Source organism: Aotus nancymaae, unplaced genomic scaffold, assembly GCF_030222135.1.
Source record: "Aotus nancymaae isolate 86718 unplaced genomic scaffold, 86718_ANA_hifiasm-v0.15.2.pri h1tg000029l, whole genome shotgun sequence".
Classification (NCBI taxonomy): domain Eukaryota; kingdom Metazoa; phylum Chordata; class Mammalia; order Primates; family Aotidae; genus Aotus; species Aotus nancymaae.
The window spans coordinates 43,828,159-43,854,379 of record NW_026988442.1 but is presented as its reverse complement, the minus strand read 5'-3'; the positions used below and the strand labels follow the sequence as shown (position 1 = coordinate 43,854,379).

Below are 26,221 nucleotides of genomic sequence, written 5' to 3'. Positions count from 1 at the left end.
TCGCTCATTAACAGATGAGAAAATTCTCCCCAGCCCTCCCTCGTAACCTAACCTCCCCCTTAACCTGCTCTTTATTTTCATTTTTCTGATATGCTCATCCCCTTCTCTCTTCTGTATTTATCTGTTGATTTATTTCTATCTGTCTCTGCACAGTAAAATATAAGCTCTGTGAGGCCAAGTATCTTTACGTGTTCACTGCTGTATATCACATACCTACAATAGTGACTGACATACGATAGTTGCTCAGTAAATTCTTGCTGAAATAAAACAAGATTATGCAACTAGTAAGTGAATGACCTACAACTTGAGCTCTTCTAGCTCAAGAAGTTATACTCTCAATTATTATGACATACTGTTTTTCAAGCTGCTTGCATTTTCTGTTGACAAAGTGATGTTATTAAATAATTTGGAGGTTTTAATAATTTTTTTAAAAATTATTAGATTGTGTTTGTATGTGTGTATATATATGCATACGTATATATGTAGTTTTAGGTTTAGAGAAAAATTGAATGGAAAATATGGAGTATTCCCATATACTCTTCACCCTGCCATCATCACCCCCCAACCCCCACACTTCCCAGTTTTCCCTTTTATTAGCATCTTGCATTATTAATGGTACTTTTCTTACAGTTAATGAGCCAATATTAAAACACTATTGTTGGCTAAAGTCCATAGTTTACATTAAGGTTCACTCTTAGTGTTGTATATTCTATGGATCTGGACAAATGTATAATGACATGCATCCACCATTACACTGTCATAGAGAGTAGCGTCATTGCTTTAAAAATGTTCTTCTCTGCCTATTCATCACTTCCTACCTCCCTAGACTTGGCAACCACTGATTTTGTTTTTAGTTTAATTTGATTTAATTTAATTTTTTAATTTATTATACTTTAAGTTCTGGGGTACATGTGCGAATCATGCAGGTTTGTTACATAGGTGTACACATGCCATTCTGGTGGTTTGCTGCCTCCATTGCCCCATCATCTACATTAGGTATTTCTCCAATGCTCTCCCTCCCCAATACTGTCACCCCCTGCTGTGCCTCCCTGAACCCCCAACCCCCCAGGCCCTGGTGTGTGATGTTCCCCTCCCTGTGTCCATGTGTTCTCATTGTTCAACACTCACTTATGAGTGAGGCCACGCAGTGTTTGGTTTTCTGTTCTTGTGTCAGTTTGCTGAGAATGATGGTTTCCAGCGTCATCCATGTCCCTGCAAAGGACATGAACCCATCCTTTTTTATGGCTGCATAATATTCCATGGTGTATATGTGCCACATTTTCTTTATGCAGTCTATTATTAATGGGCATTTGGGTTGGTTCTAAGTCTTTGCTATTGTGAACAGTGCCACAATAACATACGTGTGCATGTGTCTTTATAATAGAATGATTTATAACCCTTTGGGTACATACCCAGTAACGGGATTGCTAGGTCAAATGGTATTTCTATTTCTAGATCCTTAAGGAATCACCACACTGTCTTCCACAATGGCAATCACTGATCTTACTCTCTCCAAAGTTTTGCCCTTTTCAGAATGTCATATAGTTGGAACCATACAATATGTAGCCCTTTCAGATTGTCCTCTTTTGCTTAGCAGTACGCATTTAAAGTTCTTCCATGTCTTTTTTGGTGACTTACTGGCTCACTTTTCTTTTTATGTCTGAATAATATTCCATTGTGTGGATATACCACAGTGTATTCATCTGACATTTAGGTTGCTTCTATAGCTAGGTCAAACAATATTCATTTTCATTGTGTCTTTATAGTGGGCCTGCATTAATGCAGTTTAAATTTGAGTGAGGCATGTATGGGTAGCACTACTTTTCCTGTTTCAGGTTCTCCTCCCTTGGAGTCTCCTAAAACCACATTCCAATGCTGTGTATAAAAGGCCTAAGATATATAAAAACTAAGAAGACTGTTTCTCAAGGGCTCAAATGAGTTCTCATGTTGTCAGCACTTCATAATATTAATAATCCTTATCTTGTGTTTATATTGTGCTATATCATGCCAGTTAAAAGGTAATCTACACACATTTGATAATCTTTGTTAATTCTCAGCAAAAATAAGATGCCACAAAAAGCAGGCAAAAGTTTTCACGTGTGACATGGATAAGGCTCCTCTGTTTTCTGCATTATAGCTTGTCATTATTTTCTGTTTTCATTATAAATTAGAGAAGCTAAGCAATATATTTTGGATTGGGATTTTCTGTGTTTAACAAGTGGATGATCCATGCTGTCCTAGTGGCATTTAGAAAACCTTTAAGCAGGAAAATTCCAGATCTTATCTGCCTGTGCACTTTGTTAGTTTCTTGCACAGGCGAGGGTAAACAAGTAGCACAGCATCTCAGTTCTGCTTTATAGGTAAAGGGGCCATTGTATTCTGGTGGCTTGGAGAGGTTTCCTGTAGTGCTTTTCTTCATCCACCCCAGCCCAGCCCTGCCACCTGAGCCTTCTTCTATGTCATACTCTTCTGCCTGCCTTTACCAAATACAAGCTATCAATTCTGCACTTGATGTATCTTGTCACATGAAATGAAAGTTATCAGAGACTTGAGTGTGTTTGTTCCTCTTTTCTTGGATAAAGCTCTTTGCTATTTGGCAGTTTTTTTCTATATTTATTTTTTTTAATATGTTCTCTCTAATGGATGACAGTACTAAATTAATTCACCCAGCCCTGACAACTCAGAGTCATCATTGATTCCTTTCTGTGTTCCAGATAAGGAAAATGGAGTAAGCAGAAATAGAGGCATCCGGTGTGAGCCTCTGTTAATTAAGTATTGGTTTGCTTATCAGTTTTAATGTGCTACATCCAAGATAATAGGCTAGGCCTTCAAATAGTGCTGTCTAGTATGGGAGGCAGGCAGGTAAACAGATATTTGAAGTAAAACGGACATGTGTTGTGAAAGAACTATGCATGGAGGGACCTTCTATGAAGCTTTTTTGGGGGAACCTCTGGACAATCATATGTGACTTGGGCATAATATTTGTATTTGGTGGGGCCTTGTAGGCGGAGATAGAGAGATGTTAACAGGCACATTTGAAAAAGTAGGTCGAGGCCAGATTGTAAATTGTAAATTGATTTCAGGTTGAAATCATAATAAGAAGCCCAGCCTTTATTGAGTAATTTATTGTGGAATCATCAGATGTTTTTAAAATGCAGAAGAACAAGTGAACCTGGATTAACAACCTCTTTTCTTTCTTCTGGACTTTGCATTGTAACCCATAGATAATCTCAGATGCTCTTCAAGGGCAAAACCAAACTCCTTCTCTTTCCTTCCCCATTATTCCTATTCTGATTTTCCTCATCTTATTTATGACTCTCACCATCTGCAGCAGTCACCCAAGCCAGCGATCTTGGGATCATATTTACCTCCTCTATCCACTATGCCATGGTCAACAAGACAGCGTGTCCTAAGGGGTCCTTCTGTGAATGGAGCTTTAGTCCATCCCCTACACTCCATTTCCAACTGTAATTTATTATTATTATTATTTGAGACAGTCTCATTCTGTCACCCAGGCTGGAGTTCAGTGGCATGATCTAGGCTCACTGCAACCTCTGCCTCCCAAGATCAAGTGATTCTCCTGCCTCAGCCTCCCAAGTAGCTGGGATTACAGGCGCCTGCCACCGTGTCCATCTAATTTTTTTATTTTTCTTAGTAGAGACTGGTTTTCACCATGTTGGCCAGGCTGGTCTCGAACTCTGACCTCAAGTGATCTGTCTGCCTTGGCCTCCCAAAGTGCTGGGATTACAGAGTGTGTTACTGTGCCAGGCCACAACTCTAATCTTTTATCAATTTAGAACTATTAAATTATGCTAATTATTTTTTAGTATACAGTGGTTGGGTGAATTATTTTACTTTATTGCTTCAGCATATGGGGCTGAAATGCTATTAGATCCTTTTATATGCTTAGAGTTATACATATGCATGCCTTTTGAGATACTGGGGGAAAATGTCAGTGCATTAGAAATTCACAGGATGGGCACTGTAAACCATTGAAATCTTTCTCTGACTTTGTATGTCCCTTGCTGTTCCTCTCTATTTTATTAGTTAGGATTAGGTTTGGAACATATAACAATGAATCAGTCATAGTGGCTGAAACAAGAAAAAGGTGCATTTCTCATGTTAAAGAAGTCTGAAGTCTGATATGATGGTTCTATTATGTCATGAAAGATATGGGGACTTTCTGTCTTTATGCTCTGCTATACTGGTACACAGCTTCTATCTTCCAGATTATTTCCTGGTGCAAGATGGCTGCTGGAACTCCAGCCATCATGTCAATGAAACAATTCCCCAAAAGAAGAAAAAGGTAGATAGATAAAAAGTTGTTCTCCAGCTAAGCATCTCTTATTAAACAGCCTTTATGGACATCCCACACACCACTGTCACTTCATAGACCAAAACTGAGTCACAGGGCCGTACCTAACTGCAAGAAGGCTGAGAATTGTCATCTTTGCTTTTTCAGGAGACAGTATATTTAACTTAATGTTGGGGTTCTATAATTATAGAAGAGAAGAGAGAATGATGTTGGTGTAGGCAATTAGAGGAGGAGGACAAGCAGCTCTGCTCCAGATAGATAAAGCCACCCTCTTCATACTGAGCAAAATAAACTTGTTATTACTGGTATTATTGGGTGTTTCGTGTCTCAGAGACCCAGGAACTTGTAAGTTAAAAAAATAAAAGTGATTCTCATACGACATCTTAGTTGAAAATCATTTGCCCTTGTGAATTTATAGCATTTGATCAAATGTTTTCCAGGAATAACAACCACTACATAAAGTTAAATACTCTTGGGTTATTCTGAGACATAAATTAGGAGATTGTCATAAGAACTCATATATCTTAAAGTATACAATTATATCAGAAGAATGTGTTGTATAGGAACAGCATGTTTTCTTCAAAGACCAGAATGATTAGACACACTGGTCAAACATATTGAAGAATTAGATGTGTATCATATTGGTCTTGGATGTGAAAACACAGCTTCAGAATCCTGATTATACTATCGGTATAATCTATTGGATTCATTTTTATCTCACCTACTTTTTTGTCTTCTGATATCCAGACATGTTGCGATTGGGCTGAACTAAAGAATAAAATCAATGACATCTATTACTACGGTGTTTTTACTTTTAAAATTCTTGGTCTTTTTGGCTTCATAAAACTTCATGTGATAATCACCATGGCTCTCCTATAGAGCCGAGAATTGAAACAGAAAACCACACTATTTTTTAAGCTAATAGGATGTCCGTTTAATGAAGGAGTAGTTAAGGGGTTCCTGCAGAAAAATGGTCAATTTGTTTGCCTATTTTTCCCTTTCATTTTCCAACTTGCCAGAGAATACCAGCCTCCTGAGAAGTCTGAATTCTAGTCACATCCCCCTTCCCCCACCATCTAGGTCTAATTATCCCCATCTCAGAGCTCTTTCTAGGACCCATGAATTAGCAGACTGCACCTAAGGATACAACTTAGCACTCACAAGGTGATGCACAGACTTAGAAATGGAGAAAGCGGTGGTGAACTTAGTTAAAAGCCAAGTTTATCTTTTGTCTCCTCTTATTCTTGCCTTCTTTCCTCTGTGTGGGTAGTTTATTTACATATAAATAAAGGTAGAAACTAGAAAACAATGTAGTGACAAGAGAAGAGTGAAAGTTACAATGACAGTGATTTCCTTCAGGCTTTTGTTCAGAGGTCACTGCTTCAGTGATGCCTTCCTGGCTATGCTATCAGTATCTAGTCTTCCCTGCACACCCTCTGATATTTCACATGCCCCTTTTCTGCTACATGCTCTCCTCCTTAGCCTTCGTTATATTATAAAATGCTGTGTATTTTTGCTTATTTCTCTTGTTTACTGGCAGTTTCCTCCACTACAAAATAGTTCTGGGAGAGTAATGATGTTCTGTCTGTCTGGTTTTGTTCAGTCCTAAATTCCTAGCACCTGTAACACTGCCTGGCACAGAGCAGGTGCTGGATACATGCATATTCTTGAATGAATAAATGAGAATACTTCAGGAACTTAATTGTCCCAGCATTCAGTTTGATTATTTTTATACTACTTGTTAAAGTAGCATCATTTAAGTAAATGTAATCTGAAACTTAAGGAAATCCGTGGTACAGCTAGTCGCATCTTGTTGGAGCTTGTTATAGATGCCAATTTTCCCCATATTTAGATAGTTTTTGATTACTTCCTGTTTAGACTAAGTGTAATTTTCCTTCTCTTGGGTGTCCTCTTAGTTTTTCCAGGCACAAAATTACAGTGAATCATGAGTCTCATTATAAAACAGTTTGATATTACAATTAGTGGATTTCTTTTTCTTTCTTTCTTTCTTTCTTTTCTTTCTTTTCTTTCTTCTTTCTTTCTTTCTTTTTGAGATGGAGTCGCACTCTGTTGCCCAGGCTGGAGTGCAATGGCATGATCTTGGCTCACTGCAACCTCTGCCTGCCATGTTCAAGCGATTCTCCTACCTCAGCCTCCTGAGTAGCTGTGATTACAGGAGCACACCACCACACCTGGCTAATTTTTGTATTTTTAGTAGAGATGAGGTTTCACCATATTGGTCAGGCTGGTCTCAAACTCCCAACCTTGTGATTCACCTGCTTAAGCCTCTCAAAGTGCTGGGATTACAGGCATGAGCCATTGCGCCTGGCCCTGAGTGGATTTATTTCTATCTTTGATTAAATTTTGTTTGCTGGCACAATAGCTACGTATAATACAATTCTATTATACTGTTAGGTAAAAGATGTCTGTTATTTCTGTTTGTAACTCATGATATATGAAAATGGGGTCATTCTTTGAGGATGTATATCCTAGACTCAGAAGCTAAATTAATACATTTTTACCCAGTTTACATCATAAAATATGTATTTATTGAATTGGTGACTAGTAATATTTAAGCACCCCAAACTGGGTTATTTCTATACAGCTGAAAATATTTTTATGGTGGCAAAACACCTTCAAGTAGAGTATCTTGTAGAGTATCTTAGAAATGCTAGTTGAAGGTCTTAAATAGCATTGTCATTTAACTGGATGCATCTTTTAAGTGGAATTACACCTTAGCTTCATATAAGTTTTCTAGATAATACTTCTCAAGGTTGATGGAATAGTGTGTCCTCTCAGCTCACTTACTAAAGTTGTTTCAGTTGGAGTGAGTGCAGTGTCACTGCCTTGGCTGTTTCCCATTTAATGGTTGCCTCATACATACATTGTGAGCCATAGCCCTTGGAAGTATAGTGCAGTTATGAAGTCATTTGTATACCTTGGCCTAGAGGCTGATGGCTCCAGCTTGTTTCAACTTCGTGTCCTTTTCCAACATTGCCAGTTTCTAGTACAGTAATAATCTTGTTTTTCAGTTGTTTACACAGGCCAGTTCTGAAATTGATAGTATATGTACCTGAAGAATCAGGTATTTGGCAAGCAAGAAGTGAACCCGCATGAGAGTAGGAGCCTAACTACAAGAATGTAAACATCGATGGGCCAATGCTATAGACATCGGTGAAGTCAGAAGTTCGTTAGGTGTTGGGGTAAACAAATCAAAAAAGCATTCCAAAAATACAGCAGAAGATAAAGAGGGGCCTAGTTCTACTTAGTGTATTCTACTTGCATAGATATAGGCTGGCCAGTGGTAGACTGTGGCTACTTGGCCACCTAGTTTTTGTTTCCAAGTAAATGGAGAGATAACTTGAGATCACATTTTCTATATCATCCTAGTTTCATTAATCACCAAGGCTTTCTGTGTCATTGTTTTTAAGCGCTCTCTTGATTCATTCAGAAAGAAGCTTTCACTTATATTCAGCAAATCTTCTCTGTATTGCTGGTTGAGTCTCTTGATATAGTTCAATTGCATTAATCTGTCCTCCTTGTATCTTGCAACTCCTCCCCCCAAAAATGATTATACAATTTTAGAAGATGAGAAGCTGGGAAAACAGCAAAACAAGCTTGATTAAAATCAGAAACTGATTATCAAAACATAATTGCCTGGAGATCAATTCCTTTTTTGTAATTAACTGAGCAACTCAAAGGATAATTTCTCCATCCTAAATCAGGAGATAAATAATAAATCAGAATGTGCGATTTATTTGAAGGACATACTTTGATCAGCTGTCTTATTACTATTGAGTAATGATAAATCAAATTATGATTTCCTTCTGAATTCTAATATATGAAAGTAGCTATGAAGAAAAGAGGGTGGGTATTAATTTCCTAAATTATTATCATCAAATTTTCATCAGTGTTTAATTCAGAAAATTTTAATTTTTAATACCAAACTTAATATGAAACTGGAGCCTCACAGATAGCAGACACATTGAGAAGCCATTACTCACTTTATGAGTTTTACTCAAACATTACAAAATTGCACAAAATGAGCTTTTTATTGTCCTGATTACTAATAATGCCCTGATTGTGTTTAATAAAAGTGGCATAATATTGTCAGTGATTCAGAAAGTCTCAATTGCACTGGGTAAATCGGGTTATTACAAAAAGAAGGAAAAAGGAGGTCTCCCCGTGATGTCGAGTTTCCATTCATGGAGTTGGTCAGCACCATGGTCAGCATGACAAACCAGAATTTGTCTTTTGGGAGAAAAAAGGTGGTGAAATTTAGGGCTTGAAATAATTCTAGAAATTATTTGGTCCAGCTTCTAATTTTATACTTGAGCAGCCAGATAGGAGAATTGGCTTACCCAGTGTCACCCAGCTGGTGATGGCAGACTGAGGCCTGAGAGTGGGGCTCCTGTGTCCTTTCTGGTTTGCTCCTCCCTATTCCCTGCTTTTTCAGTAATTGCAGGGATTGGGAAATTAAGGAACTTTTATCTCTCTACTCTGGATTCCTCAGCTGTTGATAAAAGAGGTGTTCACTGCTTAAGTAACTTAATTTTACCAGTATTTGGCTGCTTTGCAAATGTCTAAATTTTGTGTTTTCCTGCAGCATCCTCAAATAATGACAGCACAACATTTTTTCTTTCAATATATGCACTCATGTATATGTCTTCCATGGCCATATGTGATCATTTCTAGACAGATGATTGGGAGTGTCTTCTAGGATATGAGTTTGGGAAATAGAGAACTGTTTACACTTAATATGTTTGGAGTCATGATTCATATACTGTGACCTGTTACTTGTAGGTTTTCAGATGTGGTAACCAGGCATGATGACAAAGTAACATTTTAAAAAGCAAGTCAAATTTCATATGCAAGAAAAGTCCAGCTGACAGTGCCTGATATCTTTAAGAGAGAGAGAGTTGGCTTTTCAACCTTTTCCTGTATAATTGCTTTGAAGTATCCTCAGGAAGATGATTTTTTAAAATAGGCCTTAACTCAAGGTAAATTTATTTTTGGAAATCGATGACTTGTGAAAATCTTGAAGGTTGATTAGGCTGTATTGTTTCAAAAGCCATCGCTTTTCCTCTTCCACAGCTAAGGATTGTCTAATTAAACTTCTACATTGCTAACCTTAACAAAAAGAGTATTCCCACATTCAATGTGATTTGGCTGGTTTTTGGCTTCTTCATACTAATTTTGGCTTTTGGCTATGAAGTTTGGGGGAGGGTATACATTAACTGGGTATCGGATACTATTGATGTGACATTGCATATTCTGAGTATTATTTATTTGGCATATATATTTGAAGGAACTTACGTGTTGAGAATTGGAGTTCTTCCCGTATATGCCTTGAATTGTTCAGGATGAAACAGTAATGTAGCAAAGAAACTTACCAGCACAGTGGCTTAAAGGACAGAGAAATTCGTTTCTGCCTCATGTCACAGCCCTACTCTGAATGGCCTAGGCCAGCAGAGCAGCTCTGCTCCACCTGATACTCAGAGATGGGTTATTTTCTTTTTGTTGATTTGCCATCCTTGGGGCAGTGGTTCTCAGACTTTCTGGTATCAGGAACCCTTTACTGTTGCAACAATTACATAGGATCTTAAAGAGCTTTTGTTCATGTTATTGATATTAACTATTTATCATATCTATTGGTATTTATTGTATAAGTAATTGAAGTTGAGGAATTTACATTACCCTATTATTATTATTATTATTATTTTGAGACGGAGTCTCGCTCTGTTGCCAGGTTGGAAGTACACTGGCTCACTGCAACCTCTGCCTCCTGGGTTGAGGTGATTCCAACCTCCCAAGTAGCTGAGACTATAGGCACATGCCACCATGCCCAGCTAATTTTTTGTATTTTAGTAGAGATGGGGTTTCACCATGTTGGCCAGGATGGTGTCAGTCTCTTGACCTTGTGATCCATCCGCCTCAGCCTCCCAAAGCGCTAGGATTACAGGCATCAGCCACTGTGCCTGGCCTACTTTACCTTATTTAAACATAACAATAGGCTGGGCACAGTGGCTTATGCCTGTAATCCCAGCACTTTGGGAGGCTGAGGCAGGTAGATCACCTGAGCTCACAAGTTCAAGATCAGCCTGGGCAACATGGTGAAACCCTGCCTCTACAAAAACCACAAAAAATTAGCTGGGCATGGTGGTGTGCACCTGTAGTTTCAGCTACTTGGGGGGCTGAGGCAGGAGGACGGCTTGAGCCCGGGGGTCAAGGCTGCAGTGAGCCAAGATCATGCCACTGCATTCCAGCCAGTGTCAGAGCGAGACCTTGTCTCAAAACAAAACAACAAAACAAATAAAAAAATAATAAATGCTTTACAAGGTAACATAAATGACATTTGGAGAAAAATAACTATTTTCTAAAACAAAAAATTAAGAGATTTTTGCAGTTCTCCTTAATATATGGTTTAGTAGAAGAGAGCTGGATTCTCATTCCTGTTTCTAAATTCATTCTTTTGTGATGTGTTATTTTGGTTGAAGTATATGAAGAAAATCTGGGCTTAAAGATATGTCATTGGGAAAGGTAGATGTACCTTAATAGTATTTTCCAGAAAACTGTAAATATTCTTCCTTGATACTATAGCAAAACTCAACAAGACTTTTTTTAAAATGTCATTGGACTTTTTATACACAGTTAATGTTCACATCTATTAATCTATCTCTTCCTTTGAATGGCTATTTTACCCACACGTGGTTTTTTAGCGTGCTTTGGTCATTTGGAAATTACTGATCCACTGAGGTACAGAGAGCTTACAAGTATTTACACGTCATTATGGAACATTAAAAACCCACATTTGTTAATGTTTTCACTGATCCCCTCAGAAAAATTTTAGCTGTTGGGAAGAGGTAGGGTTCATGGTGGCCTGTACATGTTTTCCAAAATAGTAATAATATTCACTTAAAAGCTTGAATTTTATTATTTGCAACACATACTGTCATTTGATTTTCTTGAAGTGGCAGGCTCTGTCCATTTTTAAGAAAATGTCTACAAGTACTCAATTCAGAATAACCACACCTTGACAGTCATACTTTTGTATCAAAAGGTCCCTCCATGAAAAGGTGCCTAGTTCAGCCTGCAACTCAAACGAGAATCACCTAAGTGTCCTCCCTCTTTATGCCCCAGAAATGCTGCATGTATACTTCTCGTTTCATCATCTGGATGTTTACTTGAGGGTAGAAGTTTAATGAAGTTAATGACTTTTACTGCTTCATCAAGGATATTCTTCATTGAAACTTTTTCCTTCTAATCGTGACTGCTGGTGAAGAAGACAGTATCCACAAGTAGAGTTTAGTGCTACTGTCTTGTTTCCTGCTCAACCTCTGGCAGTTTTTTTTGTTTTGAGAATTTTTCTTATTAGACTTTAAGTTCTAGGATACATGTGCAGAACATAGAACATGCGGGTTTGTTACACGTGTCATGGTGGTTTGCTGCACCCATCGACCTGTCATCTACATTAGATATTTCTCTTAATGCAGTCCCTCCCCTATCTCCCTACCCGCTGACAGACCCTGGTGTGTGATGTTCCCCTCCCTGTGCCCACATGTTCTCATTGTTCAACTCCCAGTTATGAGTGAGAACATGTGGTGTTTGCTTTTCTGTTCCTGTGTTAGTTTGTTGAGAATGATGGTTTCCAGCTTCATCAATGTCCCTGCAAAGGACATGAACTCATTCACTTTTATGGCTGCATAGTATTCCATGGTGTAAATGTGCCACATTTTCTTTATCCAGTCTATCATTGATGGGCATTTGGGTTGGTTCCAAGTCTTTGCTATTGTGAATAGTGCTGCAATAAACATATGTATGCTTGTGTCTTTATAGTAGAATGATTTATAATCCTTTGGGCATATTTACAAGAAAAAAAAAAACAAAAAAAAACAGCCCCAACAGAAAATGAGCAAAGGATATTAACAGACAGTTTTCAAAAGAAGAAATTTATGAGGCCAAAAAACATATGAAAAAAAGCTTATCATCACTGGTCATTAGAGAAATGCAGATCAAAACCACAGTGAGATACCATTGCACACCAGTTAGAATGGCGATCATTAAAATGTCAAGAAACAACAGATGCTGGAGAGAATGTGGAGAAATAGGAACGCTGTTACACTGTTGGTGGGAGTGTAAATTAGTTCAACCATGTGGAAGACAGTGTGGCAGCACCATTGCTTTTTTGCCATCAGTACAAATATCAACACAGTGACAAAGGCACTTACTATTGTTATGAAGATAGTTTTGACCTCATAGCTTCCTAAAACCATCTCAGGGACCCTCAAAAATCTGCAGATGGCCCTTCACGAACCACTGCGTGAGGCACTGTCAGGCCTAGTGGGAGCTAGATTCTTGCCTCATCTGAGCTCCCACTGGCTGGAAAGGGAAATGCGGAGGAAGCACGCCTGCTTCCTACTGCAAGGGGGCTGAGAAGCACTGTCTGGCTGGATAGTCAGACTTCCAGCTGAAAAACCCATTACCTTGGAACAAAAGAAGAACAAGATTTTGATTTATTAAGTCTATTGTCTTATTTCCACGTGTCCTCTACCTTCATGATATGTTTCTTTGCGCTCTGAGTAGTTGTTCAATATATGAATGAGAAGACATGTCTGTACATGGTAATTATACTTCTGTTACCAGCCTTCCATTCCTGGTGGGGGTTGGGAGCCTTGAGGAGGTGGTGTGACTCCAGAAGCCCTTGTAAATCCCTGGGAGGACGCACAGGCTCTTTAGGCAGACCTTTGTATTAGTCACTGATTGGAATGACAGTCTGTAGCCCAACTCCTTGGAATATATGTTTTCATAGGATTAAAAGTAAAGAGATCCGGTGATCCAGCAATCCCACTACTGGGTATATATTCAAAGGGAAGGAAATCAGTGTGTCAAAGGGATATCTGTACTCCCATGTTTATGGCAGCAACATTCAAAATAGCCAAAACATGGAACTAACTTCAGTGTCCACTGAATGAATGGATAAAGAAAATGTGGCATATATCCACAATGGAATACTATTTGGTCATGAAAAAGAATGAAATCCTGTCATTTGTAACAACAATGTAGATGAACCTGGAGGACATCATGTTAAATGAAATAAGACAAATACAAAAGACAAATACTGTATGATCTTATTCATTTGGGATCTATTTTAAAAAGTTATCATAGAAGCAGAGAGTAAAACAGTAGTTACCAGAGACTGGGGATGGGAGGATGGGGAGAGCTTTGGCAACAGGTAGAAAGTTGCAGTTAGATAGGGGGAATAAGTTCTGGTGCTCTATTGCTAAGCAGGGCAGCTATGCTTAACACTGGGATACTGTGTATTACAAAATAGAAGAGAGGCTTTTGAATGATGTACTACAAAGAAACGATTACGTGCATGAGGTAATGGATATGTGAACTACCCTAATTTGGTCATTATCCAGTAGCTACATGTGTTAAAACATCAAATTGTACTCCATAAGTATGTACAATTACAACGTGTCAATTAAAAAATAAAAATAAAGAGACTCTATGTATATCCAGACGTGTCTATTAGGGAATGTTAAAATAGAATTCCCCATCTCTTCTCTCTTTCTCATCTGTTGCTTCCACTCATAATCTATTTTTCTGTTTGACAAAACTGTATCTTAGTCATGAAAAACCGTTTATTTGAAAGTATTGTTCAGGGAGATTAGTACCTTGCTCATACACAGATAGGACATGGTTCAGAGAGGCTTGGATTCAGGTCCGTGGCCACCGCCGTCAATTCTCTTTGTAGTGTTTGTGAAGTTTACAATGAGCATCTCATACGGCAATGCCTGAAACTACAAGTGGGTCTTATATTGTGCCTGACATCAAGAAGGGGGCCAATAACTATTAGTTTACTCTTTCATTACTTACCCCTCTGCACTGATCCACATCGTTCTTATTTATGAGCAATATCCAGTAACCTGCAGCCTCCTATGTGCTTAGAAGTCTTTTTACACATTGATAATTGATTAGGAAAATCAATACCAAAGAGCATTAAACCACAGGGAAACATGATAGGCACTTCTTAAACATTGGAATTAATTTATGAACTACAGCATTTTCAGAGTCTGGAGTTCTTTGAAGAGGAAGACCCACAAATGCTTAAAATCATTTTTGGAAGCAGAAAGCCAGCAAACTAGAGCATGGAAGATTGGGCAGGAAGCAGAAAGACAGAGGGGTCTGAGTAGTTCTGGCTGGCGAGGAGATCGGAATAAATAGAACACAAGGAAGTTGGCCTGGGGAGGGCAGGGGATGCTGGCCGGGAAGAGTGGACTTAGTCATGCACAGCCACAGTGGTCTGCGAAGCAAGCAGGAGCCTGGAAAGCCAAGCACAGGCACCTCACGTTCTCAGTTGGAAATGGAGAGGAGGCATTTGAACTTTTCTTCTCTGGAGAGCAAGGCAAGGGATGATCAGGAAAAACGATGATGGTGGAGATGTGACTTGGTTCATGAGCTATAAGAAAGTACAAGTTCTTCCCTCCCTCTGGTAGTTCCCTGCCTCCTTCTGCTCATTGACTACCTTCTGTTTGTCTCTGTCTTTAACTACCGGGCCCCTCCTCATGGAGCCTTCCCCTCCCACCCCACCCTCCAAGGCTGTTGTGATTTGAATGTATCCCCTCCTGAGTTCAGGTGTTGCCACGTGATAATATTAAGAGGTGGGGCCTGCAAGAAGACATTAGGCCATGAGGGCTCCTTCCTCCTTAATGGGATTTAGATCCATATGAAAGAGGCTTCACACAGCCTTTGGGTAGCTTGCCCATCAGCATTCTGCCATGTGAGGGTGCTGCAAGAAGGCTCTCACTAGACCAAATACCAGTGCCATGATCTTGGACTAACAGCCTCCAGAACTATGAGGAGTACATTTCTGTTCTTTCTAAACTACTCAGTCTGTGGTACTCTGTTATAGCAGCACAAAGTGGACTAAGTGTCTTTTTATGTTCTTTGTCCTTATAAGCCACTTGTCTTTATTTCTGCTGTAGCATGTAATTAATGTAATTGTTTTGGTTGCCCGGGAGACGGTAAGTTCCCTAAGAATGGAGAGCTTGTCCATTGCATCTTCATGCCCAGCAGAGTGCCTGGTGCATGGTAGATACGCAATTAATACTTGAAACAATGTGTGAATGAGAAGCGTGCAGTAATAGCACAAATAGATTAAGGCCTGGGCAAATGGGTTGAGAAGTAGTAAGGAAGGGATTGATGGGGATCTTGGAAGGTGGAAGCAAGTTGGGTGGGTGGCAGAATGGATAATTATCACAGTAATGAATGCAAGGTTTTATTCTATGTTATTTGCTCCTCGTATTTCTCTCATTTTACTATCTCTTAATTGGGAATTTAGAATTATTAATGATTTGTTTGTACTTGAAATATCACTGTTAACATATAAATACTCCAAAGGAAGCTATATCCTGTGCTAGCTTTTAAAGTTCATTAGAATTATTGAATAATTTGAGGGTGGCAATGTATTATAATACTATTAATGTTGTTTATAAATATAGAGCAAATATGGTTTTTTAAAAACTATTCTTCTATTAGTTTTAATTGACACATAATTTTACATATTTATGGGGTACAGTGTGATAGTTCAGTACATATAGACAATGCATAAAGATGAAACTAGGGCTATCAGCACATCTATCACCTCAGACATTTATTATTATTATTATTATTATTATTATTTTTGGAGACGGAGTTTCGCTCTTGTTACCCAGGCTGGAGTACAATGGCACAATCTCAGGCTGGAGTGCAATGGCACGATCTTGGCTCACCGCAACCTCCGCCTCCTGGGTTCAGGCAATTCTCCTGCCTCAGCCTCCTGAGTAGCTGGGATTACAGGCACGTGCCACCATGCCCAGCTAATTTTTTGTATTTTTAGTAGAGGCGGGGTTTCACCAAGTTGATCAGGATGGTCTCGATCTCTTGACCTCGTGATCCACCCGCCTCGGCCTCCCAAAGTACTGGGATTACAGGTGTATTGGGAGCATTCAAAACCACTCTTCCAGGTATTTTTAAATGCACAATAAATTGTTGTTAGTTATAGGTCCCTGACAATGCTATAGAGCACTAGGAGTTATTCTTCCTGTCACGGTATGTTTTGTATCCGATAACCAGCTTCCGCTAACCGCTTCCCCCTACTCTTCCCATCCCCTAGTAACCACTATTCTACTCTGTACTTCTAAGATCAACTTTTTTAGCTTCTACATATGAGTGAGAACCTGAGGTACTTGTCTTTCTGTGCCTGGCTTATTTCACTTAAAGTAATGTCCTCCAAACTCATTCATATTGCTACAAATGGCAGGATTTCATTCCTTTATATGACTCAATAGTATTTCATTGTGCATACGTACCATTTTTAAAATCTGTTCATCTGTTGATTCCATATCTTGGCTATTGTGAACAGTGCTACAGTAAACATGGAAATACAGATCTCTCTTTGATACACTGATTTTCTTTCCTTTGGGTATATACCTAGTAGTTGGGTGGCTGGATCATATGGTAGTTCTATGTTTAGTTTGTCAATATGTTTTTTGAAATAAGACCTGTTAAAACTACATAAACTTGGCTTATTATCTAGATAAGACTTGTTCATTGAAGAAAAATTATAGCTATGGCAATATGTCATTTAATAGTAATATATGAACATAAGAAAAAAATAAAAATCCCCTGAAATAATTATTACTCAGAGATTACCACTAAGTAATTTTGGGTAAATATATTGCCAGGCATTTTTAGTGTGTGTATCTAAGTATATCTACTTTAAACATAAAGTATACTGTATACCCTGCTTGTAACCTGATCTTAAAATATGAATGTGCCTGTTATATTTCCATAGCTCATCTAGTTTTAGCACAGCAGTAGTGAGAAGTTGCATGCACCCTTTACAGTACGCCACACGACATACAAGCTGGGCCATATTTCAGCTCTTTCTCCAGAGCTCCAAAGGTCACCTAGACACAGGAAGATACAACCTAGAAAAATGGGGGAGTTGATACTACAACTCTCACAATGTGGGGTGGGAGTTGATGGATAAATGCTGCAGCATCCCTGTCCCATGTTGAGACACTTAGAAGATCCATGCTACGTGGTTCTGCGGGGGTTTCCACTGGGGTTGAAATCCAGTTGCCTACAGCAGTAACCAGCTCATTCCTGAAAATTGTATTGGATTTTCTCCTTTGTCTATCTTACTTTCTCCACAGCAGTCTGCATCCAGGTCTTTAACTCAGTGTCTGTTTCTGGAGAATCCCAAATTAAGAAAATGTCAACCCTGTATTATTGAACAATCTGATTTATTTTAATTTTGTTATAAAAAGAATTACAATGATATCTATGTATAAATGCCTTTACATATGGGTCTAGTTAATTATTTTTAAATAATAAATGCTGGGTCAAGGATATGTTTTTAATTTTTATTGTAAAAAATTATAATAGATATCTCTGTATTAATACCTTTAGCTATGGGGCTAGTTAATTCATTTTTTAAGTAAATGCTGGGTCAAAGATATGTACATTTTAAAGACTCTTGATATATGTTACCAAATTACCCTTTAGAAAGGTTATTCCAGTTTGCAGAGTATTGGTTTTCCTGTAAGTGCATAAGTGACCTTTGGGTATAAACCTTTTTAAATGTTTGCCAGACTCTCAGATAAAAAAATTCTGTCTAGTTTTAATCTGTAATTTTTACATGTGCTTTTGGTCACATGTTTTTGTTTGATGTGTTGCCTGTTTGTGTCTTCTGCCCATTTTTCTTCATTGGATATTTAAATGTTTTAAACACTTTATGGGCTCTTTACATATTAGAAACAGTAATCCTTTGTCTTATGTTATCAATTATTTCTCTAAAATGTCTTTTGACTAATTTCGTGCCTCTTAGGAGCCACTCTCATTGGCTTCATTCTCAAATTCTACACTGGTCTGCACATCTCTCTCCACATGTGTTCACATTCTCACTATTTCCCTCCCTCTAGGTCTTTCTACCTCGTTTTCATTCATCTTCTCTTTTCTATACCTGGTCTCTTTCTCCCTAATTCCTGTTCTAAACATGGAATTGATTGGTCTCTTCTATTTGCAATTATTCTTGCTGGGTGTAGAGGAGGTCCACATCAGAACAAATGGGAGAAATGGTTTTTCAAGCACCATATCCTCAGACTCTTGAGAGCCACAGCATAGTGTACCATGGTGACTGTTAGATGTGTGGAGCCCCTCAGCTGAACAGAGGCAGAAGTTGAGAACTATTGGCTGAAAGGGTTAAGAAGCCCAGGAAATGCCACTTACATTTTTCTTCTTGTTTCTATGCTAGAACCCTCTTAGAAATCCTGTGACCTCAGTGCACATCTCCAAAAAACTCTTTCTTCGTATGTATACTTCACAGATCTGAAAGTTACTGACTAAATTGATTGCTGAATGAATGTGGTGAAGGCACACGCTAGACCAGGACTAGAGGACTAGCATCCTTTTTAAAGCCTGATCAATATGAAAGGCTATCTTTATGTAATGCCATGGGGTCAAGTTCAAATTACATTTCCACATCAGGAGAGCTTTCAAGGCTAATGCAGATGCCACAGGCCTCTAGAGAGGGGTTACTGCTGTGCCTGGTAGATTTATAGTCATACGTCTACTGTCCCAGGAAAGGAGGAAAGGGCACCGCTTGTATTCTGGGAGTGCTCTCAGCTGCTCACCAATAACGAAGACTTTCTTTAGGCTGAGAGACTTCTGGCTTCATTCTTTTCATCCCAAACACACTTTATTTATATCTTTGTAAACTCACAAAATATGAAATATTTCTTTGTATTCTGAGTTATTTTATAATGTGTATTAAATTTAAATTGTAGATTATCATCTCAACTTGATTTACATTCATTTGAATTACACAATTGTTTCTTAAAAGAATCTTCAATGTTTACATAACAAATTATTAATATGGATATTGAAAATTTAGAAATAGACATGGAAAGAGAAATAAGCAAAGATGTTGAGAGGCAATCACAGATCACAGTTGCTATGACTGAGCTTTAGAATTAGATCTCAGCTTCTCAAAACCAGGGTGGAAAGGTATTAATAACCGTGCAGAAACTTAACTCTCACTTGGCACAAAGAAATATGCTAAGTATTCACAGAAAAGAAGTATTTCCTCCTGCCTTGGACTAAATTTTGAAGCAAAAATGTGCCATGGAACTTACGCATTGGACTTAGGGTGAACATTTCCAGTATAAATTCATGAAAGCATTTTTCTTATGTTTGTTTCCTACAGTAAATCCTCAATGTAAGCAAAAGGTATAAGGTTTAAATATAACTCAGTGAGTGTTTTCTCAGATTAGTTTTAATGAAAGTAGTGTCAGAGTAGTTTAAGAATCTGGGGTTTTGGTATTTTTAAACATAGTCCAACTACATAGAGAACAGATGTCTCTTAAAATATATTCCTTGACTTTAATTGCATCAGCTGGGCTTTGTGAATACTAGGTAAGAGTTTTCATGGAAATAGCAAAAGATGAAATTTGCTTCAAGATGCTGACTTCGAGTAAATACCCACATACCTTTTACATTTTTGATGAGGCAAGAAAATGTCTTTCACATGTTTTATGATTCATGTTCTTTTGTTAAATCAAAATAGTTATTAATTCAAAGAAACTACTGTTTATTCAGCTGCAGATACTTACTGATTCTTGGAGGGAAAAACATATATGTTTATGTATGTGTATTTATGTTTCTGTTTAACCACTGACCACTTGCCTGGTTAATCAGATATCCTCTTCTCTGGTCCTTGTTTCAAAATCTCTCTCTTTAGGTTTGCACTGACATGATTATTGCAGACAGTAAAGTATCAGACCTTATGTTTTTGTGACTTCTGTTCACAATGAAACCTCTATAGTGCAGCCAATAAAAGAAGAAACTGGATGAAAGAGCAGATTTACTGACATTTAAAGACACTGCTTTACCCTTCTCTTTAAAAAAGTCATAGAATAAATTGCACTCAATTATTATGGTCAAAATGCCAATGAAGGCTTGACCTCCACCAGTGCTTCTGGCTCCTATCCTGGTGCCAGGATCAGGTTTGCTCAGGGTATGAACAGCCGCAGACGCCTCCCAAGGGAATCTGTTATTGATGGATATGCTTGTTGCTGAGTTGTGTCTCAATTGATGTGTCTGGGAGAAGAGGCATATAATCTAATGAAAAATCCCATTATACATTGCGTTTTAGATTGAGAGAGTTAGAGGTAATTTCTCATCCACTATGATATGACCTGTCTTAGTCTTATTCAGACATTTTATAAGTCTTCTTAAATTGAAATTAGTTGACATGTAATTTAATAGCTAGTAAGCACCATTTATGAGGAGTTATCTTATGATGCTATGTTAGTCAGCTCAGACTGCTATAACAAAATACCGCATGCTAGATGGTTTGAGCAACAGAAATTTATTTCTCATAGTTCTGGAGGCTGGAAGTTCCAGATAAGGTGTGGTAAGGATTGGTGTCTAGTGAGGGCCCTCTTTCTAGTATGCAGAGCGGCCTTCTCACTGCAGTCTTCACGTGGTCTTCCCTCTGAACATGTGCGTGGAGAGGGAGAAATCTCTCTCTTGCTCTTCCTCTCCTTATAACGCCACCAACCCTATCAGTTTAAGACTCTTAACCTTATGACCTCATTTTACGTTAATTACCTTCCAAAGGCCTTATCTTCAAATACAGCCATGTTAGGGATTAGAGCAGATGCCAAAAAAAAGAAAAGAGGATACAATTTCTGTTGACCAAGGCAAAAAAAAAAAAAAAAGAAAGAAAGAAAGAAAGTAGCCTAAGGGGTCTTGTCAGTGAGATAACCATGGAGTTATTTAATAGTAAGAACTGGTTACCCATCTGGACCTGTGGATTGTTCTGTAGATTACAGGGTTTGGAGGTCCTTTCTAAACCTAAAATTCAGTGTTTCTAGGTCATAGCTCATTTGGAGGAAATCTATTCCAAATGCCTGTGATGTTTTTCTTTCATTACTCATTCTTTGTCCCCCAGAGTCCCCAGCAGAAAGCACAGTGGAAGAGCCCAGCTGGTCTAGGTTTGATTTCCACCTTCTCTACTTATCAGCTGCATAGCCTTTAATTAATTACTGTTCCTCTCTGAGACTGTTTTTTTGTCTATAAAAAAATTGATACTTACCTTGATGCATATATTAATATTAGAATACATGCTATGCTACTGTATATATAAGTAAAACAAAACACACTAACTTAAATATGAGAGAAATGATAGGAATTTGTTTATTTCATACATATAATCCGTAGGGAAGCAGATCAGAGCTAGTGGGAGACCTCTCATACCAGATACCATAGAAACTTCCATTTCCGGGCCAGTGGTGACTGCTTCAGTTTTCAGCATCTCCCTCCAATGGGAATGGAGAAGGGGTGAAAGGAATTCATTCCCACTGACCTTTTAGGGGCACCATCCCCAAGTGGCACATACAAACTTTGCTTCCACCAGAGTTGTACCAGCCAGGGAGGCTGGATGAGAGGCATATCTTTATCTATTGTTTTACTAGCAATGGTTCTTGTGCTTCAAATGATTGTCACAAAAATTGGAAATAATTCATTAATTCATTTACCTATACCGGACTGTGAAATATAACAAAGTGTTTAGCAAGGTGCCTCGCACATGGTAAATAACAAAAAGATGGACTCACCCTTCTTACTTTTCCCTAGTATCTTACTACTTGTATAGTGTGGTCCATGGTCTAACAGCATCAGCATCAACGGGGAGCTTTAGAAATGAAGAATTTCATCCCCAAGCGTAGACTTCAGCCTGCATTTTAACAGCTGGTGAAACACTGAGCTGGCATGTTCCTTGTAAATCTTTAATTGCATCTGCTGGCCTCTGCTGGTGATGCTATCTTGATTGCTTACAATGCTGTTGTTAGAATTAAATGAGATGATATGTATAAAATACTTTAAATCTGTGAAATGTTTTATAACATTATTTAAGAGTACATGTGTGAGAAGTAATAATGTGAATCATACGTTATTGGAACGATATTTGTTTTCTGCAACAGGGTCTCACTCTGTTGCCCAGGATGGAATGCCTGGCACAATCATGGCTTATTGCAGCCTTGGGCCTCCCACCGTCCAGGCTCAAGCAATCCTCCTACCTCAATCTCTTGAGTAGCTGGGACTATAGGTGCATGCCACCACGCCCAGCTAATTCTCATATTATTTGTAAAGATGAGGTCCCACTACGTTGCCCAGGCGGGTCTCGAACTCCTGGACTCAAGCAACCGTCTCATCTCATCCTCCCAAAGTGTTGGAATTGCAGGTGTGAGCCACCACTACTGACCCAAAATTTGATTTTAGATTTTCCAACCTTGATAGCATTCCTTGATGTTGTAACATGTGAAAAAGGCATTCTTTTTCTGGAAAATGTGCTTGAATTGCCATGCACTCCCCTGGGTACAGAGCTTTTATTATTAGTTAGGGAGATGTTAGGCCTAACCTTCTAAATTGAGGGTTTTTAGTATATTTTTAATCGCCATTCTTCTATCGTGTCTATTTCATCGTTTTAAGTCCTTAATTACATTACTGTCCTATAATTTGTGTGATAGAATATATGCATTTTGGCATCAAATGAATGTGGAAATGATTCTAAAAAACTGGAAAATTTTTATCAATGGCGAAAGTAGATAAATGTCAGCTTTATTGTATCAATTTAAATAAATCATGCCTAAATTATAAACAGTCAATCCAGATTCATACACCACATAAATTATAAACAGTCAATCCACATTCATTCTTATGTCGAGCTATAAGAAATCAGGAGAATCTACTCATGGACTTCAGTTTTCATATCTATAAATTGGGAAAGAGATTTGTTCTGTCTCACAGTGTTTGGGGGGTACCAGAAGATCCTAGACAAATGTGCTGTGCATATAGAAGGTGATATTAATACCTGATGTTGTCAGAGTGAGGGGTATATGTGAACATGTATTCTGTGTGAAAGAATCTATTCCTTTTTTTTTTTTTTTTTTTTTTTAAAGACAGACTTTCGCTGTGTCACCCAGGCTGGAGTGCAGTGGCACGATCTCGACTCGCTGCAACCTCTGCCCCGGGTTCAAGAGATTCATCTGCCTCAGCTCCTGAGTAGCTGGGACTACACACGTGTGCTGCCATGCCCGGCTAATTTTTGTATTTTCAGTAGAGATGAGGTTTCACCATATTGGCCAGGCTGGTCTCAAACTCCTGACCTTATGATCTGCCCGCCTCGGCCTCCCAAAGTGCTGGGATTACAGGCGTGAGCCACCGCGCCTGGCCAAAAGAATCTATTCTTAAATGATGGGCCAGAAAACTTGTGAGCTGAGCTTGGGTGCTGGTAGCTCTGTCAGATTCATGGTATCCAGGCCTGTACTCCTGCCTCTGCTGCACAGGAGCCCGGTGAGAGGCAGACACTTATCCACTGTTTCTGCAGTTCAGTCAGGCATTGGGCACGTAATGAAAGCAGGTCTAGGTGATGCACATCTGATGCACACAGAAAAGCCTGGGTTTAGGTCTAGGTGATGCACATCTCATGCACACAGAAAAGCCTGGGTTTAGGTCTAGGTGATGCACATCTCATGCACACAGAAAAGCCTGTACACACATCTGATGCACAAGAAAAGCCTGAGTTTTAGAGGACTAATCAGCCAAAAAGCTCACAAAGGAAGGGAAGTTCTGAACGATGGATTTTTCTGGATCATTGGGAATCACACCTTGTCCTCCTGCCTGTCGCTGGAAGGGATGGGCACTGTGACAGAGATGACTGCTGCATCCTTAGAGGCAAGCACACACATGCCCAATGGTCTTGGGACTGATATATTTAGATGAACACAAGGCCTTGCATTTCCATTCTGTATTCCTTTTCATTAGCGTTCAGTAGATGAGTGCTGAACTCTGAACTTGGAAGTCTATGGTGAGAGGATAAACATGCATATGACATAACTTTCCCTCAGGGACTTTCAATTGAGGAGATAATCAACTTTATCAGAGAGAATAGTAATAACTAACATTTGTACTTTAACACAGATGTTGCTGTGTTGTGCCCACATTTTTTAAAACATGCATATATATGGGTATTTAAAAGTAAATTGATCTGTATCATATTTATAACTATATTGCATAGGAACAAAAGAACAAAAATGGACTATACATAAAAATGTTAACAGTGATAAAAATTTAAATTATATTTATTTTTTATTTTTTACATCTTCTTCAATGGACACATATTGCTGACTTAACTATAAAAACACAGTAAACCTCCCAAGTATTTTTATGCACACTATCTCATCTGATTTTCACAATCACTCTGTGAGGTCAGTAATGAACATTGATGTTATAGATAAGAGAAATGGAGGAGACAGCCAGACACACAACTCACACACACAGGAAGTTAAGTGCAGTGAGATGACATGATACAGACAGTGTTGAATGGGTGGCGAAATGAGGAGCCAAATTAAGATCTCAAAAAGGAAAGAAAATGAATCGTGCCTGAATGAAAGGAAAATGTAAAGATTCTGGAACAGGTTTAGGACAGTGCATGATTTTTTATAGGAATCTGGCTCCTTACCTTGAGATCGGGTTCAGTTTGATCAGACTCAGGATCAGCATGCACAGTGGTTATGTTTGGGTTTGGGACCAGTGAGTCTGAGTTTGATTTTCAACTTTGCCACTGTCTAGCCATTTAACCTAGGTAGTTATTCACAGACTTGGGGCCTCCATTTACCTATGTATAAAATAAGAAAAATACTAGTAACTACTATAAGGATAAAATGAGTTAATTATGCAGGAGCCTTTAAAAGTATATAGAACATAAGGAGGGCCCAGCAGATATTGGCCATCTGAAGCTAATTGTCCTCATTCCTGTGATACAGGGCTGATGAAGATGTTGGCAGATTAATCATAAGAAACATATAGATGTGTATCAAATGTATATAGATGTATATCAGAAAGTGCTGACAGCTGTAGATAAGGCATGCAAAAGAATTATAACATTAGTGCTTATTTTGAAATTATTTTGAAACTATAAGAAAGTTCGTGCTGGTCTTATTGGATAATTCGGCTGTCTCTTTGAATTCATACCAACCCCTCCCTGATTATTACAAATGTTTGGAATCTGTGCGTACACTTAGATTTTCCTGCTTAATTATACTGTATCATAAGGCAAGTAATTGCCCTCAAATTAAGAATAATTGTTTTATCGTAAAAAGACCTTGACCACAGGTCAGGATTTGGCATGCGCTGTGAGGGTTATTCTGAGGTGTGCTTCTGAAATAAGACGTATGCCTGCTTATCGCTGAATCCTGGTAAAGGCATGAATAATGTCACTTGATAAAGATCGAGTCTGAGGAGTTTCAGGGCAGTTTATACTAATTGTCATCAGTGTTTATAGATAAGAGTGAGATGGAGGATTTACATCTGGTTTCTGTGAGACCCCTGCAGGGCCCTGCTGTTGCGGATGGTTACGTAGCAGGAATATATCTAAGTGACCAGCAAAAGAGAAAAAACACCAGCTGGGACTGCATCCCAGAAGCAGCCTAAAATACTACCAGTTGAGTTTAGATTACCAAAAGAGAATATACTGTATGATACTAGTTGTTTTAATATCTGATGCCTAGCTGTTTTAAAGTTCTTCAATTCTCACACAGATAAATGATTGAAATCCCAAAATATTGGGGCAAGAGCCTATCGTAAACCTTTTTTGTCCTCTTATCCACTTTCTAAAATATGTAAAATATTTCTTTGTCATTTTTTTCAGACCCCCTGGTTGTGGAATACGAGGCACTGCTGGTACAACTACCCCTATCAGGTAAGGAGGCATTATTGTTTGGGTTTTTACATACATGAAGTGTCTACCTTAGGTCAATTTCATGGTCTCTGGCAGGCCCCAACAGGTTGGGCAGC

General features: G+C 38.6%; 1 protein-coding gene across 2 annotated transcripts in view; it reads left to right on the top strand.

The window, feature by feature from the left end:
- The window catches only part of CERS6 (ceramide synthase 6), a 328,855-nt gene that overhangs the window by 223,399 nt on the left and 79,235 nt on the right, over positions 1-26,221 (top strand). For both annotated transcript variants that reach the window (XM_012440541.2, XM_012440540.2), the window contains exon 5: positions 26,076-26,126. In XM_012440541.2, coding sequence (XP_012295964.1) covers positions 26,076-26,126 — 51 coding nt within the window. The remainder of the gene's footprint in view (positions 1-26,075; positions 26,127-26,221) is intronic.